Raw genomic sequence first — 15,735 nt, forward strand, 5'->3', positions numbered from 1 at the left:
AGCAAGAAAAGATAGCTAGCTAGAAAAATTGTCCTTAGAATTCTTCAAGGGCAGGGTATCAGGAGCTGGAGACATCTTGAAGATCTGGGCTAACATTCTTTTTTTTTTTTTTCTTGAAAGTATATTTTGTTAAGAGAGGGCATCCAAAAATGTTTATAACCCAATGATAGTCAAAAATTGCTTGAACTTTTGTCCAGAGAATGTATATTCTGTGTTTTTTTTTATTTATTTTTTTATTTTTTTTTTATTTTTAAGCAAAGTTAATCGCTGATGAAGTGCAAAAGCATTTCATGGATAGGAAGGGAATGGTTTGCTGTTTCTGGAGTCCAGGTAAAGACCGAAAGAGACAGATAAGAAAATCAGGTCAATTCAGTTACAGTGACTACTATTTGGTCAATGAGTACAGGAAGAATGTCAAGGAAGCACATCATGAAGTTTCATAAATATTTATCTTGCAGGTTCTATCGTTTAATTTTTTTCCAGCAGGATTCACAGTGTGAGACACAGTTTCTGAGATTTGGAAGTAAGGAAAAAAGAATAAGCCATAATGCTTAATATCATAAAAGGTTAAAGACCACACAAAGGACAATGAACTTTAATCATCTCACTGTTTGCTATTGAATGAATGTAGCAAATTTAGCAGGGGTTAATTTGGTAGAGATGCAAATAATTTTTGTCAGGTGTAACAGCTCTATCTCTAAAGGTTTATGGTCTCTTGGACATTACTAATTTTGTTTCAACCTCATTCAACAATCCTATTCCAATATCTCTGTGTTAAGTTATTTATAAGTGCCCTAATTTCTTAAATATTCTTTGAACCTATCAGAGTATTTTATCTTTTTCTGTCAATGATGGTTTAAGTAAACTCTTTGTCAACATGTTTATTTTGTATTTTCTGAATTGTAATTTCACCTTTTTGAGAAAAGATGAACTAGTGATGTTATGGGACTTTGACTTGATTGGACATGAACAGAGTGTCATAGAGCTGCTGATCCTCTCTACTTCTGTAGGCCTGGGAAATTCAACATTAGGCCCACTGTGGCATGGCAAATCATTGGTGAGCAGGAAGGTTGAAAGTGCAGATGGGAAAGCCGAGTCTCCATCAGGCATGCAGACACCGAGGACAAGGTCCCAGACTAGGGCAGCTCTGAAACTTGCTAAGAAATACCCATATTAAAGGGATAGACTGCACACATCGCCACATACAGCAAAGCCTAAAGGGCCTGCCCAAGTGTTTTGAATTTATTTTACGAGAATGTGTTTCTGTTTGACTGTTTATTAGGGTCTAGTATCTGAAAAATCTGAATTTAGATAATTTGTAGCATGTTGATAATTCCAGTGATTTTTGTCCATTGCAGATAGAAATTCTGTCAGCAGAAAAGATTGTCTAGAGATTACAATTATGCCATAGGACCATAACCCTTTTTTATCTAAATTTGCTCTTTTTGTTTTATTCCAATCTTTGGAGGGGAGGGAAATTTTCCCTCCATCCCTTTTGGTTCTTGGCTGGGGCCTCTGTTACAAAATACAGATTAGCAGGAGAAAAGCAATCAAGTTTATTAACATGTATATTTCATATATACATGGGAGAAACCCTGGGAGGTGCCTTAGAACCGCAAAGAGGTGTCATACAATATCTTCAAAATGACAATAAATACATAAAGTGACAGGCACAAAGGAAGGCAGGTCTAAGCTTTAAAGGATGAAAACCCTGGGAAGGTAAATATGTGGGAGGAAACAGAGTAGGGTTTGCAGATTCCTCTGGTGTCTCTCTGGGTTGTTGATTCTAGAGGTCTCCCTTATAGAATTCATATCCTGCCTTAAGGTAGAAAATGGAAAGTGTAAAATGGAGCTTTTCTTGTGGTTGTTGCTTAACTGCCTTTAACCCCCAATCTCTGTCAAAGAGGAATACTGTGGGGTAATTATTCCGGTTTCCCTCACTTCCTTGAACTATCCAGTCTTAATGTCCTATTCCTCCTTTGAATGAAGTTTATCTTCCTGATAGTCCCTTATTTTTGAGCTATGTATTAGAAAAACTCACTATATGAGACTCAGCTTATTATTTTGAGTTTTATACTTTGATAATGCATAACATAATGGCACAAAGACCAATTTCTCCATGTGAAAAATGATCAGATCTGTATTTGCTTTTTTAGGCTGAGGCCTACCTAGTGGATTGGAGATCCATTAAAAAAGCATGACTTGACTCCCCTAGAGTTTTACTCCACTGATAATAGTAATTGTAAATGTTATCCTTTTCTTTCACTCCAAAAGGATAGAAGGCTGCATCTAAACAGGGAGTTCACAACAGTGTGCTTTTTGGCCTTTAGTACCTAGAAGCCATTCTGTGCGGTTATCAAGCAGTTTGAAAGACATCTTGGCAGTAGTAAAGCGTTTTCCTACAATTAAACAATGGATTATATAACCTTACACACAATTACTATGAACACAAGTAGGGCCGTTACCAAATCAGTGCATGCATCTAATAACGGTTCCAGAGTATTTTTGAAAGACAAACTCCTTTCACCAAGGAAGCTTTAAGAAAAGCACTACAACGGTTTTTGACAAAGTAGGTGGCTCTGAAAAGAGCCTTATTCAAAGTGCGGGGGTTTACGCCCTCTCCCCGCGGATGCGGCGCGCCAGCTGGATGTCCTTGGGCATGATGGTGACGCGCTTGGCGTGGATGGCGCAGAGGTTGGTGTCCTCGAAGAGCCCCACCAGGTAGGCCTCGCACGCCTCCTGCAGCGCCATGACGGCCGAGCTCTGGAAGCGCAGGTCGGTCTTGAAGTCCTGCGCGATCTCGCGCACCAGGCGCTGGAACGGCAGCTTGCGGATCAGCAGCTCCGTGGACTTCTGGTAGCGCCGGATCTCGCGCAGGGCCACCGTGCCGGGCCGGTAGCGGTGCGGCTTCTTGACGCCGCCGGTGGCCGGCGCGCTCTTGCGGGCCGCCTTGGTGGCCAGCTGCTTGCGCGGGGCCTTGCCGCCCGTCGACTTGCGCGCCGTCTGCTTCGTGCGAGCCAAGACAAAGATACAGAAAAGTAAACTGACGGAAGCAGTCAGCTGCTGGTTCTGACCTTATTCATAGATCAGTCGGGTTCGTAGGTCCCGCGCTGTTATCTAATTGGTTCTCAGGTTGCTTTCCTGAGACATGATTGGATTGCCATTAAGGATGGACTATAGAAACATTATTTCGTTACATTTATTCCTAGTTTACTTGAAATTGAGGTCATAAAAGCGAGGTTTCACTTAAGAGTTGATTTGAATGTACTTCATTGCTCTTTTTGTGAAAAGCCAGAAACGAACACAAAATATCTAGTAAGAATACAGTCGGCCGAAAAAAAAAAAAAAATACAGTCGGCCGTAAAACTCAAAAAGCCCGCCCTGATATGTGATTGGGAAGGTAATGGCTCTTTTCCTCCCCAGTTGTTACGTTTTAGACTTTCGGACCGTAACTTGAATATACCACATACACAATTACGTACGTTTTTATATGTAAGCTAAACAAGTTCAACATGGTTTCGATTGCCATCTTTGTCATTTACCTATCTTACGCCACTACGTTAGGTCCTTCAACACTTGAAATGAGCACTACGTAACAAGAACTGAATCAAGAGTTACGCACTTCTTAAACCGAGAAATTTTAAAAATCACATCACCTAGGGTTTTTAAAGTATCCCAGCGCTTTCCACAAAATATGGGTGGCTCTGAAAAGAGCCTTTCATTTACGGGATACGGGCTGCTGGGTTAGTAAAGTTTTACTTCCCCTTGGCCTTGTGGTGGCTCTCGGTCTTCTTGGGCAGCAGCACGGCCTGGATGTTGGGCAGGACGCCGCCCTGCGCGATGGTCACGCGGCCCAGCAGCTTGTTGAGCTCCTCGTCGTTGCGGATGGCCAGCTGCAGGTGGCGCGGGATGATGCGCGTCTTCTTGTTGTCGCGGGCCGCGTTGCCCGCCAGCTCCAGGATCTCGGCCGTCAGGTACTCCAGCACGGCCGCCAGGTACACCGGCGCGCCCGCCCCGACCCGCTCCGCGTAGTTGCCCTTGCGGAGCAGGCGGTGGACGCGGCCCACCGGGAACTGGAGCCCGGCGCGCGACGAGCGCGTCTTGGCCTTGGCGCGAGCCTTGCCGCCCTGCTTCCCGCGTCCCGACATAGCTTCTAGCACCTGAGAAAACGAGATCACTGAGAAAATAAAGAAATGTCCCTAAGACAACCAAAAGACACCAGTTATAGTGCTGGATGGAAGTGTAAACCTCGAGTTAGGATTGGTTAAAGTCCCGTTTGGCTGTCCAACCAATAAGGAAGGAGATGTGACGCACTCAAATTTACATATTTCCCGTCACTAATTCTTTGTCAAATCAGATCTGGCTATTCTTGCATACCTTATTTGCATAGATGGCCTATAAAAGAAGACACTGTCTTTGTAGGCGGACATTTTAGGACTTTTTCTTGTCTGTTGCTAGATTTCTTCGTCATCGAGATGCCCGAGCCCGCCAAGTCCGCGCCGGCCCCGAAGAAGGGCTCCAAGAAGGCGGTGACCAAGGCGCAGAAGAAGGACGGCAAGAAGCGCAAGCGCAGCCGCAAGGAGAGCTACTCGGTGTACGTGTACAAGGTGCTGAAGCAGGTGCACCCCGACACGGGCATCTCGTCCAAGGCCATGGGCATCATGAACTCGTTCGTCAACGACATCTTCGAGCGCATCGCGGGCGAGGCGTCGCGCCTGGCGCATTACAACAAGCGCTCGACCATCACGTCCAGGGAGATCCAGACGGCCGTGCGCCTGCTGCTGCCCGGGGAGCTGGCCAAGCACGCCGTGTCCGAGGGCACCAAGGCCGTCACCAAGTACACCAGCTCCAAGTAAACGTGCCAAGTAAGCGTCTCCTTCCCAACCCCAAAGGCTCTTTTCAGAGCCACTCCATTCTCACCCAAGGAGTTGTAACACAAGTATTAACATTTAGGCGTCATTTTGGCACTGAAATTGCTGGGAGACTATCGATTTAAAGCAAACGGTCTCCACGTCCTTAGTGAAGCATGCCCTCGGTTATAGGAGTTTGTGCAGTTCTTATATTGTCCATGATAACAGCCTTTCCCGAGGCACTCCTTTTCCACCTGGCTTTCCAGGGAATGGTAAGGAGGCTTGAAAGGAATTAGGTGTTCTGGCTTTCTCATCCTTCACTTCGTCGTGTGTCCTGGTACTAGCGGTTAATCTCACCGCCCCCTCCACCCTTTATGAAATACACACAGTCCCAGGTTTTTCACTCCTTCCTCCCTCCGCCTCACCAACAAGCCTGAGTTCCACTTGGCATCTTTAAAAATTAACTTATTTCACTCTGGGATGCATCGGTTTTGTCTTTGAAGTGTCTGAAAACCTGTATATTTTTTAGTTTAACTATATTGAAAAAATACGTAGTTTTCCATTTTCTTGAGTAATGCGTTGCTCCAAGCCTCCGCTGATTTTAAAAAGGGTCTTGACTACATTTGAAAGCATTTGCTTATTGCACCTCCTTTTTCCATCAGGCACTTTGATAACCATATAAAATATGTGTTTATTCCAGAATACAGAAGTGATTGAATTTGAGGGCAGCGGCAGTCCTATGGGATATGGAGTTTCTTCTAGCCTTACCAAGCCTTTCTTTGTGGCTGACTCAAGACCCTTCAGGAAAGTGAGCAAAGAATGCACCAAGAAAAGAGATGAGATATATAGCCTAGTGCTGGAGAGCAGATAATTTATGTAAAAGTACTTACCAAAGTGTTGAGAAATCTATCTGATGTGAAGTGTCTTTGAATTCTATCCAGACATCTTTGAAAGAAAACTTTGGTGGGAATGTTCTGCCATGTAAATGAACTTTGGTTCTCATGCTCACTGTGCCTCACTTTATAAAATAAGACTATTCTTAAATATTATTAAACAATAAAGTTCTAAAATAAACTATGGGTACTTTTGTGAAAAAATGCACAAATGCAACAGTTTGTAATACAAATATACAATTTAGAGGGAATTACATTTGACACATTTTTTAATGAACATTGTGAGTATAATTTTCCATTTCTCCCATACTTTATATATAATAAATGGAGGCATTTTGAAGTAGAATTATAATTAGAAGTAATAATACTACAATGAGTGGGGCAAATGTTACTCCATGAAATAAGAGTTGCTGCTTTTAAATCCAGACATTTTAAACACCAGGAAAAAAAGGAAATATAAAATGCTGTTCTCGAAATTATAGATACTTCAACATCATGGGAGCCTACACTATTTAGGAAGAATTTACATGTATAATAATTCTATTTATACATTTATATTTACACATACATGTAGTTGTAATCTTAATGTCACTGAATACAGAATCACTAATTCCTAAATTATGTGGGTGCATTAATTTCTTATTGTTGGTCTGACAGATTATCACAGATTTAGTGGCTTAAATCAGTACAAATTTATAATTTCATAGTTCTGTAGATCAGCATTTGGGTATGGATTTCACTGAGCTAAAATCAAGGGGTCAGGAATTTGGCCTTTTCGGGGGTCTTTCAAAGAAAATTTGTTCGCTTGCCTTTTCCAGCTCCTAGAGGCTATCATCTTTCCTTGGCACAGGGCTGCCTTTCTCAATTTTCTTTTTTTTTTTTTTTTTTCTTTCTTTCTCAATTTTCAATGCCAGTGACCTCTGGCCAAATCCTCGGGCTGTTACATCTCTGGTTCTGTATTCAGTTGACCTCTTCCAATTTTAAGTATCCATGTGATTACATAGGGCTCACGTGGATAATTCAGGATAATCTCCCTTTAAAAAATCAGGTAATCGGCAATCTTAGTGCCATCTGCAACGTTTATTGCCCTCTGTTATGGAACCTAACATATTCAGACCCTTATAAATTAGGAGTTAGATATAATCGGGATGGCAGTTTTCTGCCCAGCACAATGGGTCATAGTGTTTTTAGAATTTGATAGAAAACGATATACTTTCTGCTCTATGAGGGGGAAGACATATGGACAGACTACCATAGGTACTTTCAGGGTGTTTATGGACTCCGGGAAAGGTCATATATACCTTGTTCAGATATTTATTTACTTCTGGGACTACATAAAGCAAAAATTGACTATAACAATAAAAGCTCTAATATACAGCAATCTGGTATTTGAAAACCAATTAGATTGTTTTTCATTCTTTTACATTTCTCTCCTTGTTGCTTTTGTTTTGTTTTAAGATGCATATATTCTTTGTGTGTGTCATTTGTGTCATTTGTGTGTGTGCGTGTGTGTGTGCGCGTGCACATTTGTGTCGTGTAGGGAGTAGAGAGTTTGTTATTCATGAAGGAAATTATACAAGAATAGAGTAGTTTTCCTATTTGGGTTGAATCTGTACAAATTTCTTATATGTACATTCTTAGCATTTAATTCAAGTGGGATACCATTCATGGCAGTTTATAACTTTAAGTAGGTTTCTAATTACAAGGAAAAAAGTTTAAGTTTCCCTTACTGTTATATATGTCTGCATATGCCAGGGCAGTGGTAGGTTACCAGAATAACATGTTTTTTTGCTGTTGTTGTTTTGTTTTTGTTTTTTTTTTTAGTTTAAAAAGAATTTTTGTTGACCAAGATAGAAAGAAGCTGATTTAAAATCCACTCTGGAGGAAAATAATTTTAAGGGAGAGGCACCAAAATATCTCTAAAAGGTATTTCTTTCCCACACTGCCAGCATCATTACTGCAATGTGGGATTTTGCCAATGGTCTCCCTAATCATTAAACAAGTCTTGGGAAAATTCTCATTACAATTAAATAAGCCCATCTTGTAGTCAGCGATATTTGTTTTTCAATTTTCATGCATTGCCTTGATCCCATTAGTATTTGCAAATTGTATTGCCTTAAGCATATAAGTCCAGGAATCTGGAAATAAACGAGTTTCTTTTTAACCTAACATACCAGTAACAAAAATAGCACTGCAAATTTCTTAAGCCCTCTTGGCTTTTCATAGAACCAATGTGTAAAGGACACTACATGGAAGGAGTTTCAGTGAAACATCTCTGTACCACCTGAGCCAGGCGTGTAGTCAAAATGGGAAGTAGAGACAAGAGAAATCCATCCTGCCATTAACTATATTCCTACCTTTCTCTTACAACCAGTGAAGAAGTATGTATTTTGAACTGCTAGTACCACACAACCGCAAGCCTAACATTTTCAGCAAAGCAAAGCAAAACACCTTCAGCTGTTACATTAACTCTTAAAGCCATTACAACTTACGCTGAAAAGCTGGCTGGCTCTTAAGTGTCTTAGGGGACATATATGAAGACATTTTGTCAGGATTATTTGGAGGTCCAGCTCCCAAGGGAAACAGCGGGCGCACGGCCGTCTGGATCTCCCTGGACGTGATGGTCGAGCGCTTGTTGTAATGCGCCAGGCGCGACGCCTCGCCCGCGATGCGCTCGAAGATGTCGTTGACGAACGAGTTCATGATGCCCATGGCCTTGGACGAGATGCCCGTGTCGGGGTGCACCTGCTTCAGCACCTTGTACACGTACACCGAGTAGCTCTCCTTGCGGCTGCGCTTGCGCTTCTTGCCGTCCTTCTTCTGCGCCTTGGTCACCGCCTTCTTGGAGCCCTTCTTCGGGGCCGGCGCGGACTTGGCGGGCTCGGGCATGACGCAGAAGAACTATGCTTCGGAGGTTACAGATATGTGCCCTCCTTACAACGCTCATAATATTTGTATGACTCCTATGGGAGTGAAGTTTTAAGAGTCAGACTGATTGAATAAACTGAAGTTAGTACGGAAATTACGTGTCTTTAATTCTGATTTGTAATTGGTGCAGACGTCAAGATTGTTTTAGCCAATGAAACCGCCTAATTTACAATTTGGCTTGCAAGTATAATTGTTTCTCATTTGCGGAAAGGACTCGTGCTTCCATTTCATTTTCCTTTGTAACCCAAGGGTTTAGAGATTGTTAAGATGTCGGGACGCGGGAAGCAGGGCGGCAAGGCTCGCGCCAAGGCCAAGACGCGCTCGTCGCGCGCCGGGCTCCAGTTCCCGGTGGGCCGCGTCCACCGCCTGCTCCGCAAGGGCAACTACGCGGAGCGGGTCGGGGCGGGCGCGCCGGTGTACCTGGCGGCCGTGCTGGAGTACCTGACGGCCGAGATCCTGGAGCTGGCGGGCAACGCGGCCCGCGACAACAAGAAGACGCGCATCATCCCGCGCCACCTGCAGCTGGCCATCCGCAACGACGAGGAGCTCAACAAGCTGCTGGGCCGCGTGACCATCGCGCAGGGCGGCGTCCTGCCCAACATCCAGGCCGTGCTGCTGCCCAAGAAGACCGAGAGTCACCACAAGGCCAAGGGGAAGTAAAGTGGTAAAATACAATCTTAATTCATCGAGGTGTTACTTTTAACCAAAGGCTCTTTTCAGAGCCACCCCCATACTCATTGAAAAGGGCTTACATTTTTTTTTTTTTTTAAATTAATTGTAACTAGTTGAAAAACCCTTGCAGGGTAGTTCATCGCCCGGGAGTAGATGTTTGTGCTTCCAACTACACAGAAAGATGAAACTAATCAGTTTAGAGTTACCATAAAAAAGTTGTCACTGGCAAATTAAAATGATATAGAGAGATTGTGCTACACATGTTTATATACTGCAGTCTCGGCATTGTAAACCATCAGATAATGGGAAGCATAACGCTTGGTTTATGTTGGAAATTTAGATTCAAATCCAATTAGTGATAAAACTATGCCTTCATTTTAATTTTTTATTAAGGATTTTATTTATTTATGAGACAAAATGAGAGAGAGGCAGAGACAGGCAGAGGGAGAAGCAGGTTCTCTGCAGGGAGCCAGGTGTGGTATTAGATCCCCAGACCCTGGGATCATGCCCTGAGCCAAAGGCCCATGCTCAAATACTGAGCTATGCAGGCGTCCCAAAACTATACCTTTATTGATACATTATTGAAAGCTGTTGTTTTGCACCTTGGTAGGCAAAGGCATCTGCAATTCAGACTTTAAAAAACAATAAACCCATAAGTAAACCAATAAACCCGACTACTGGGCTACGGCCATTCTGTTGTAATCTGGAATACAATGCTATATGCCCTGGAATCAGTTGTCCTTTAGACAGAGCTTCTTCTCTGGGTTCAACATGACTTTAAAAAGACAATGATATCTGTACCATTTACCACTTTGGGTGTCTTTTAACATTTTCACAAATTTTGCTTAGTGCAAATATGTTTGATGAAATAGTAATAAGTATACATTCAGCTGTATAAAATATATTTAAAAATCTGACTTTGGGGGATCCCTGGGTGGCTCAGTGATTTGGCGACTGCCTTTGGCCCAGTTTGTGATCCTGGAGTCATGGGATCAAGTCCCACATCACGCTCCAGGCATGGAGCCTGCTTTTCCCTCCTTCTGTGTCTCTGACTCTCTCTCTTTCTCTCTGTGTCTATCATGAATAATAATAAATAAATAAGTCTTAAAAAAATATCTGACTTTGAGGGCAGCCTTGGTGGCTCAGCGGTTTAGCACAGCCTTTAGCCCAGGCCCTGATCCTGGAAACCCGGAATCCAGTCCCATGTCAGGCTCCCCCCCATGTCTCCCTCTGCCTCTCATGAATAAATAAATAAAATCTTAAAAACAATAAAATAAAATAAAAAATCAGACTTTGAACAGAGACATCAAGAAATAGACCTTAAATTAGCCTTCCTAAACTCGATCGAAGGTAAAAAATTACGTGGACAATAGCATCTAGAGGGTGTCTTTTCAAAATTATGTAAAGAAAGCCAGTTTGAGAGGCCATACTTTAAATTTTTATTCAGCTCACAAGAAGTATCATTGTAATAATTTGCATTAAATTCTGCTTTCAAAAGCTAGAGAACATTGTAAATAAACAGTTAAGGTAGATAATAGATCACTATAAATAAGGTAGAGATGAGAAAGTTGAAAACATAAGCAGTTAGGTTAATAGATTGGAGGAAGATGTTGATTTTTTTCTTTGAAGACATTAATTTTTGGATTAAATCTACTGGAGGTCATGTGATTCAGGGAGTGAAGGTTACTAACCTATATTGGTTTGATTCCTTTGGAGCCTTGGAATTAAATGTCTGTCCAATCAGAGAGAGAGATAGAGTGTGGTATGGTTTCCTCTTTCCTTCATGTAAGTGTTGAAGTGTTGTGGTTAATTTTAGGATGCCTTGCAGGAAGGCAACTGCTTGCTTGTCCATCAGGCCTTGCGCAAACAGCTGTCACCATGGAAGTGGATGGGCGGCAAGGCCCCGCGCAAGCAGCTGGCCACCAAGGCGGCCCGCAAGAGCGCGCCGGCCACCGGCGGCGTCAAGAAGCCGCACCGCTACCGGCCCGGCACGGTGGCCCTGCGCGAGATCCGGCGCTACCAGAAGTCCACGGAGCTGCTGATCCGCAAGCTGCCGTTCCAGCGCCTGGTGCGCGAGATCGCGCAGGACTTCAAGACCGACCTGCGCTTCCAGAGCTCGGCCGTCATGGCGCTGCAGGAGGCGTGCGAGGCCTACCTGGTGGGGCTCTTCGAGGACACCAACCTCTGCGCCATCCACGCCAAGCGCGTCACCATCATGCCCAAGGACATCCAGCTGGCGCGCCGCATCCGCGGGGAGAGGGCGTAAATTCTTTTAAGCCGGTGATAGCATCTAGCCTTAAGCTCAAAGGCTGTTTTTAGAGCTAAGGTCCATCCCTTTTCTAATGAAAGGTTGCTGTGTACTTGGTTGAATTGTGAAAGATGCTGGAGGAAGCAAGTGATACAATTCTTTCATAAGATTAGTTGTGTGGCTCTGAAAAGAGTCGTTAAAGCATTCTTCTGCAGCCTGAATTCTTACTTCTTGGCGGCCACCGTATTGGGTTTGGCTGCTTTGGCCTTGGCCGCTTTCTCCTTTTTTGGGCTCTTGGCCACCTTCTTGGTGACGGTGGCCGTGGCGGGCTTCTTGGCCTTCTTCGGGGTCTTCTTGGCGCTCTTCTTGGGGGTGCCGGTCCCCGCTGCCTTCTTGGGCTTCTTGGCCGTCCCCGCCGCCCGCTTGGGCTTGGCCGCGCCCGCCTTCCTGGCCTTGGCCTCCCCGGAGGCCGCCTTCTTGTTGAGCTTGAAGGAGCCCGAGGCGCCGGTGCCCTTGGTCTGCACCAGGGTCCCCTTGCTCACCAGGCTCTTGAGGCCCAGCTTGATGCGGCTGTTGTTCTTCTCCACGTCGTAGCCGGCGGCCGCCAGCGCCTTCTTGAGCGCGGCCAAGGAGAGGCCGTTGCGCTCCTTGGACGCGGCCACCGCCTTGGTGATGAGCTCGGACACCGGGGGCCCGGACGCCTTGCGCTTGGCTGCGCCGGCGGACTTGCGGGCCTTCTTCACCGGCGTTTTCTGAGCGGGGTTGGGGGGGGGGGCGGGGCGCGGCAGGAGCGGTCTTGGAGACGGTGGGTTTGGGGTCCTAAAGCTGAAAGGAGAAAATAATATTAATCGAGTCTAGGATTTGAGCTCCTGGCCCAGTGTGCGTGCGTGTGTGCATGTGTGCGTGTGTGTGTATATATACAACAAAGACGCTGCGCGCTGATTGGCTCCGAGCTCAGTCCTCCAACATGATAGCAGCCTGGTGTCAGCTCTGACCTGGAATTGTGTTTGCTACAGTTGGGGAAAGCAATAATAATTAAAATTTCCTGGGGAGGAATCACGCTGATTACATTCTATAGCGAAGTGGGACCCCTTACGCTTTCACATTTTCCGGTTTTCATCATTTGGGTTTCAGCTCTTTTCAAAAGCCCCTGACACCCTGAGAGATTCACAGGTTAGAGAGACAACTTCTTGATTTTCATTTAAAATACAAATTCATCGCTTTGTGCTTTTGATAACTTGCTCTCTAGGGTTATTCTATACATTCTTGGCTTCTCATACGTTCAACAGCTGCTTAGTAAGGGTTCAAAGGAACTATCAATGTAGCCAGCTCCAATAAACACCAGTGGGTTCTGAGTAGTCCAACTATGTCTCTCCTTAGAGAGACTTGATCCTTTTGTCAATATACAGGATGCATGTTTCAGCAACCATATTCCTATTAAATATGGTAAATTATTGTGAAAATTATGGGGTTTTGGTCCCTTTACATGGTGGTGAGCAAAAGAACCCAGTCAAAAAAAATGATCTATCTGTAGTAATAGGAAGTAGAGAGAAAAACCTAAACAGAGTTCTAAATAAGCATTATCAAATTTATACTCCTGTAATTCAGCTTCTCCCTGGAGGAGAAGCCAAATCCCCACAAAGTCTACTAGAACTCCACAAACGGATTAGTGCTGAATTCAATCTTTCAGTGCTTATTATTTTTAAGGAGTTCTGGAAAGAAAGTTGTAGGAAGCTAGGATGCTCTGTTAGGCTCATCATTCCGAGGAGTGAATAGTGAGTGAAGGAGCAGAGAAACATCCACAATAATATATCATAATCATTTTGTGAGTGCTTATTTGCGGATAGTAAACGCTTTACATAAGTTTTCCCTTTGAAAATTCAATGCTCGGGATCCCTGGGTGGCGCAGCGGTTTGGCGCCTGCCTTTGGCCCAAGGCGCGATCCTGGAGCCCTGGGATTGAATCCCACGTCGGGCTCCCGGTGTATGGAGCCTGCTTCTCCCTCTGCCTATGTCTCTGCCTCTCTTTCTCTCACTCTCTGTGTGACTATCATAAATAAATTAAAAAAAAAAGAAAAAAGAAAATTCAATGCTCTATGACTTAGACTTTCTTATACATTTGGAAAGGAAAAGAAGCGAGTATAGCCCGCCCGAGGTCCTGTAGGTAGCACGGCGGCAGGCTGTGTCCAGAGCCACGTTCTAGGTCATGCCAAAGGCCGGAGCACCAGAACGTGGAGGCGGACACCGCGCTACCTGTAAGCTGTGCATGACTAAGTATACACTGAAGTCGCAGAGTGGAGACTCACAGCAGAACCAGGCTCTCCTCACTGTGGCATATGCTCAGCGGAGCCTTCAGTGTGGAACCTGACTTGACTGAAATGTTTAAGGCGATTCTGTCCGTTCCCTCCGCAGGGACCGGACAGCCTGCATCCCAGCCAGCCGCCCTCCGTAGGGACCGGACACCCATCGGTCGATAACACGAACAGAATCTTAGCAATACAGATGGGATTAGCTTCAAATTTTATTGAAAACCTCTCCTAGGGACGACAGCGAGGAGGATCTAAATATTTCTGCCCTTGTTTGGGAAATGTGAAGGACGAGGTCTTTGTGGAAAGCGTATGCATTGGTGCCCGGCACAGCGGGTGGCCGGCATAGCGGCTGCAAGTGCTGCAAGGCCATTGCACGGATCACATACTCGAGAGGATTTACGGAATCCCCTTCCCCCGGCACAGACTCCTGCTTGGGGCGCCCGGCCTTCCGGGTCTGCACAGTCTGAGCAAAGGCTAGAAGGGCGATGGGCGGGGACGGAGTGTGGATCCGCCCCTGCGCTTGCGGTTTTCAAACAGGTCCGTCACATTGTTATAAAAGTGCTGCGTGGCGGCAGCCGGTAGTGCCGTGCAGGCTCGGGAGGTTCTGGTGTGGTCATGTCTGGTCGCGGCAAGGGCGGGAAGGGTCTGGGCAAGGGCGGCGCCAAGCGCCACCGCAAGGTGCTGCGCGACAACATCCAGGGCATCACCAAGCCCGCCATCCGGCGGCTGGCCCGGCGCGGCGGCGTCAAGCGCATCTCGGGCCTCATCTACGAGGAGACCCGCGGGGTGCTCAAGGTGTTCCTGGAGAACGTGATCCGGGACGCCGTCACCTACACGGAGCACGCCAAGCGCAAGACGGTCACGGCCATGGACGTGGTCTACGCGCTCAAGCGCCAGGGCCGCACCCTCTACGGCTTCGGCGGCTGAGTTGTGAGTTCAGCTCCAGGAAATCCCAGTTTGCAACCAAAGGCCCTTTTCAGGGCCACCTATCTAGTCTACAGAAAGAGGTGCTCACTTTGACCAAATGGATGCTCTTTCTTTCTTTTTATCACTTTGTACTATCGCTGTGAATTTCTTACTTCGGCAGACTACACCTAGTTGGGTCTCCATTCGCCCAGGCAACTGCTCCCATTCTAAATTTGACCCCTTCATGCCTGTCCGTCGTGAGGCATCCTGGGGGGGGAGGGGAGGACCTGTCCGCCTCTCCACTGAATTGCATCCAGAGGTTCTGATCTTCCTCCAAGACCACCTAATGTACACGTGCTATAGGTTCACTTAAAAGGTGCTTTAATCAAGTGCCTTCGTTTATTATCGGACAGGATCTTAGACTTCCGAGGTCCCTTCAGTTAACAGGTGATGGTTCTATGGTCTGCATGCAGCCTATCCTGACTGTGCGAGCCCAGGTTTTTAGGGTTTAAATCCCACCTTGCCTAGTATCAGCAGATTAGGGAAAAATTACGTTGGTTTTCTAGTGAGTTCCCGCTTTCTTGTTCTTAGGTTCTTTAAGCATGCCACAGACTGCCACTTTACCCCTGTATCCTTTGGTGTGATCCCAGTGTGGTTTTGTGGAGAGTCTTAGAGGTTCCTTGCTGTGTAGGCTGGCTTCCCCCCCCCCCCCCCCCCCCGCCCCATTAAGATTGTTCACTTGAACAGAATAAACTACATAGCTGGGCGGTGGCCTTGTAGCCTTAGGCAACATGTCCCAGCTTTCCTGGAACACAGGTAAGAATGTGGCTGAGAGCTGCAAAAGTCAGAAGTCACTCCCAGGTCTGGGCTTTCCCCTTTCCCACCAGGTAAGAAGGTGATCCAACAGTCCCTTGGCAGGGACATCAGGTC

The 15,735-nt window shown here is 45.6% G+C and overlaps 6 protein-coding genes and 2 pseudogenes across 8 annotated transcripts; 4 read left to right on the top strand and 4 right to left on the bottom strand.

Annotated features, from left to right (window-relative positions):
- Window positions 1–1,537: 1,537 nt before the first annotated feature.
- LOC144306467 (histone H3.1-like) lies at window positions 1,538–3,529 on the bottom strand. Its single transcript, XM_077885876.1, has 2 exons — window positions 3,448–3,529; window positions 1,538–3,074 (listed from the first exon to the last, which is right to left on the bottom strand). Exons 1-2 carry the CDS (start codon window positions 3,527–3,529, stop codon window positions 2,611–2,613), a joined length of 546 nt encoding a protein of 181 aa, XP_077742002.1. The 3' UTR covers window positions 1,538–2,610.
- LOC144306741 (histone H2A type 1-H-like) lies at window positions 3,351–8,360 on the bottom strand (annotated as a pseudogene). The gene is made up of 2 exons (XR_013373825.1): window positions 8,236–8,360; window positions 3,351–4,160 (listed from the first exon to the last, which is right to left on the bottom strand). The product of XR_013373825.1 is annotated as a histone H2A type 1-H-like (transcript).
- LOC144306743 (histone H2B type 1-C/E/F/G/I) lies at window positions 4,408–5,924 on the top strand. Its single transcript, XM_077886283.1, has 2 exons — window positions 4,408–4,865; window positions 5,551–5,924. Exon 1 carries the CDS (start codon window positions 4,476–4,478, stop codon window positions 4,854–4,856), a length of 381 nt encoding a protein of 126 aa, XP_077742409.1. The 5' UTR covers window positions 4,408–4,475; the 3' UTR covers window positions 4,857–4,865; window positions 5,551–5,924.
- LOC144306740 (histone H2B type 1-K-like) lies at window positions 4,430–8,781 on the bottom strand. The gene has a single exon (XM_077886280.1). It carries the CDS (start codon window positions 8,630–8,632, stop codon window positions 8,225–8,227), a length of 408 nt encoding a protein of 135 aa, XP_077742406.1. The 5' UTR covers window positions 8,633–8,781; the 3' UTR covers window positions 4,430–8,224.
- A 122-nt stretch (window positions 8,782–8,903) lies between these two features.
- Window positions 8,904–11,263, top strand: LOC144306742 (histone H2A type 1-E). 2 transcript variants are annotated; one of them, XM_077886281.1, is made up of 2 exons: window positions 8,904–9,335; window positions 11,160–11,263. In XM_077886281.1, exon 1 carries the CDS (start codon window positions 8,939–8,941, stop codon window positions 9,329–9,331), a length of 393 nt encoding a protein of 130 aa, XP_077742407.1. In that variant the 5' UTR covers window positions 8,904–8,938; the 3' UTR covers window positions 9,332–9,335; window positions 11,160–11,263. The 2 variants fall into 2 exon arrangements, with proteins under 2 accessions (XP_077742407.1, XP_077742408.1); XM_077886282.1 differs by having other exon boundaries at window positions 11,172–11,244.
- LOC144306744 (histone H3.1-like) lies at window positions 9,217–11,795 on the top strand. The gene is made up of 2 exons (XM_077886284.1): window positions 9,217–9,335; window positions 11,172–11,795. Exon 2 carries the CDS (start codon window positions 11,232–11,234, stop codon window positions 11,607–11,609), a length of 378 nt encoding a protein of 125 aa, XP_077742410.1. The 5' UTR covers window positions 9,217–9,335; window positions 11,172–11,231; the 3' UTR covers window positions 11,610–11,795.
- LOC144306468 (uncharacterized) lies at window positions 11,627–14,516 on the bottom strand (annotated as a pseudogene).
- On the top strand, window positions 14,515–14,888 carry LOC144306505 (histone H4). The gene has a single exon (XM_077885892.1). The coding sequence runs from the start codon at window positions 14,515–14,517 to the stop codon at window positions 14,824–14,826; it is 312 nt and encodes a 103-aa protein (XP_077742018.1). The 3' UTR covers window positions 14,827–14,888.
- The last annotated feature ends 847 nt before the right edge of the window (window positions 14,889–15,735 follow it).

The sequence above is a fragment of the Canis aureus genome, chromosome 37, assembly GCF_053574225.1.
Source record: "Canis aureus isolate CA01 chromosome 37, VMU_Caureus_v.1.0, whole genome shotgun sequence".
Taxonomy (NCBI): domain Eukaryota; kingdom Metazoa; phylum Chordata; class Mammalia; order Carnivora; family Canidae; genus Canis; species Canis aureus.

Bases quoted from the DNA above. Each gene is read 5' to 3' on its own strand.
- LOC144306743 (XM_077886283.1), top strand. From the start codon at position 4,476: ATGCCCGAGCCCGCCAAGTCCGCGCCGGCCCCGAAGAAGGGCTCCAAG.
- LOC144306740 (XM_077886280.1), bottom strand. From the start codon at position 8,632: ATGCCCGAGCCCGCCAAGTCCGCGCCGGCCCCGAAGAAGGGCTCCAAG.
- LOC144306505 (XM_077885892.1), top strand. From the start codon at position 14,515: ATGTCTGGTCGCGGCAAGGGCGGGAAGGGTCTGGGCAAGGGCGGCGCC.
- LOC144306467 (XM_077885876.1), bottom strand. From the start codon at position 3,529: ATGGCAATCGAAACCATGTTGAACTTGTTTAGCTTACATATAAAAACG. The intron at 3,075-3,447 runs GTCCGAAAGTCT...TCTATGAATAAG, and splicing joins TGTGGTATATTCAAGTTACG to GTCAGAACCAGCAGCTGACT.
- LOC144306742 (XM_077886281.1), top strand. From the start codon at position 8,939: ATGTCGGGACGCGGGAAGCAGGGCGGCAAGGCTCGCGCCAAGGCCAAG.
- LOC144306744 (XM_077886284.1), top strand. From the start codon at position 11,232: ATGGGCGGCAAGGCCCCGCGCAAGCAGCTGGCCACCAAGGCGGCCCGC.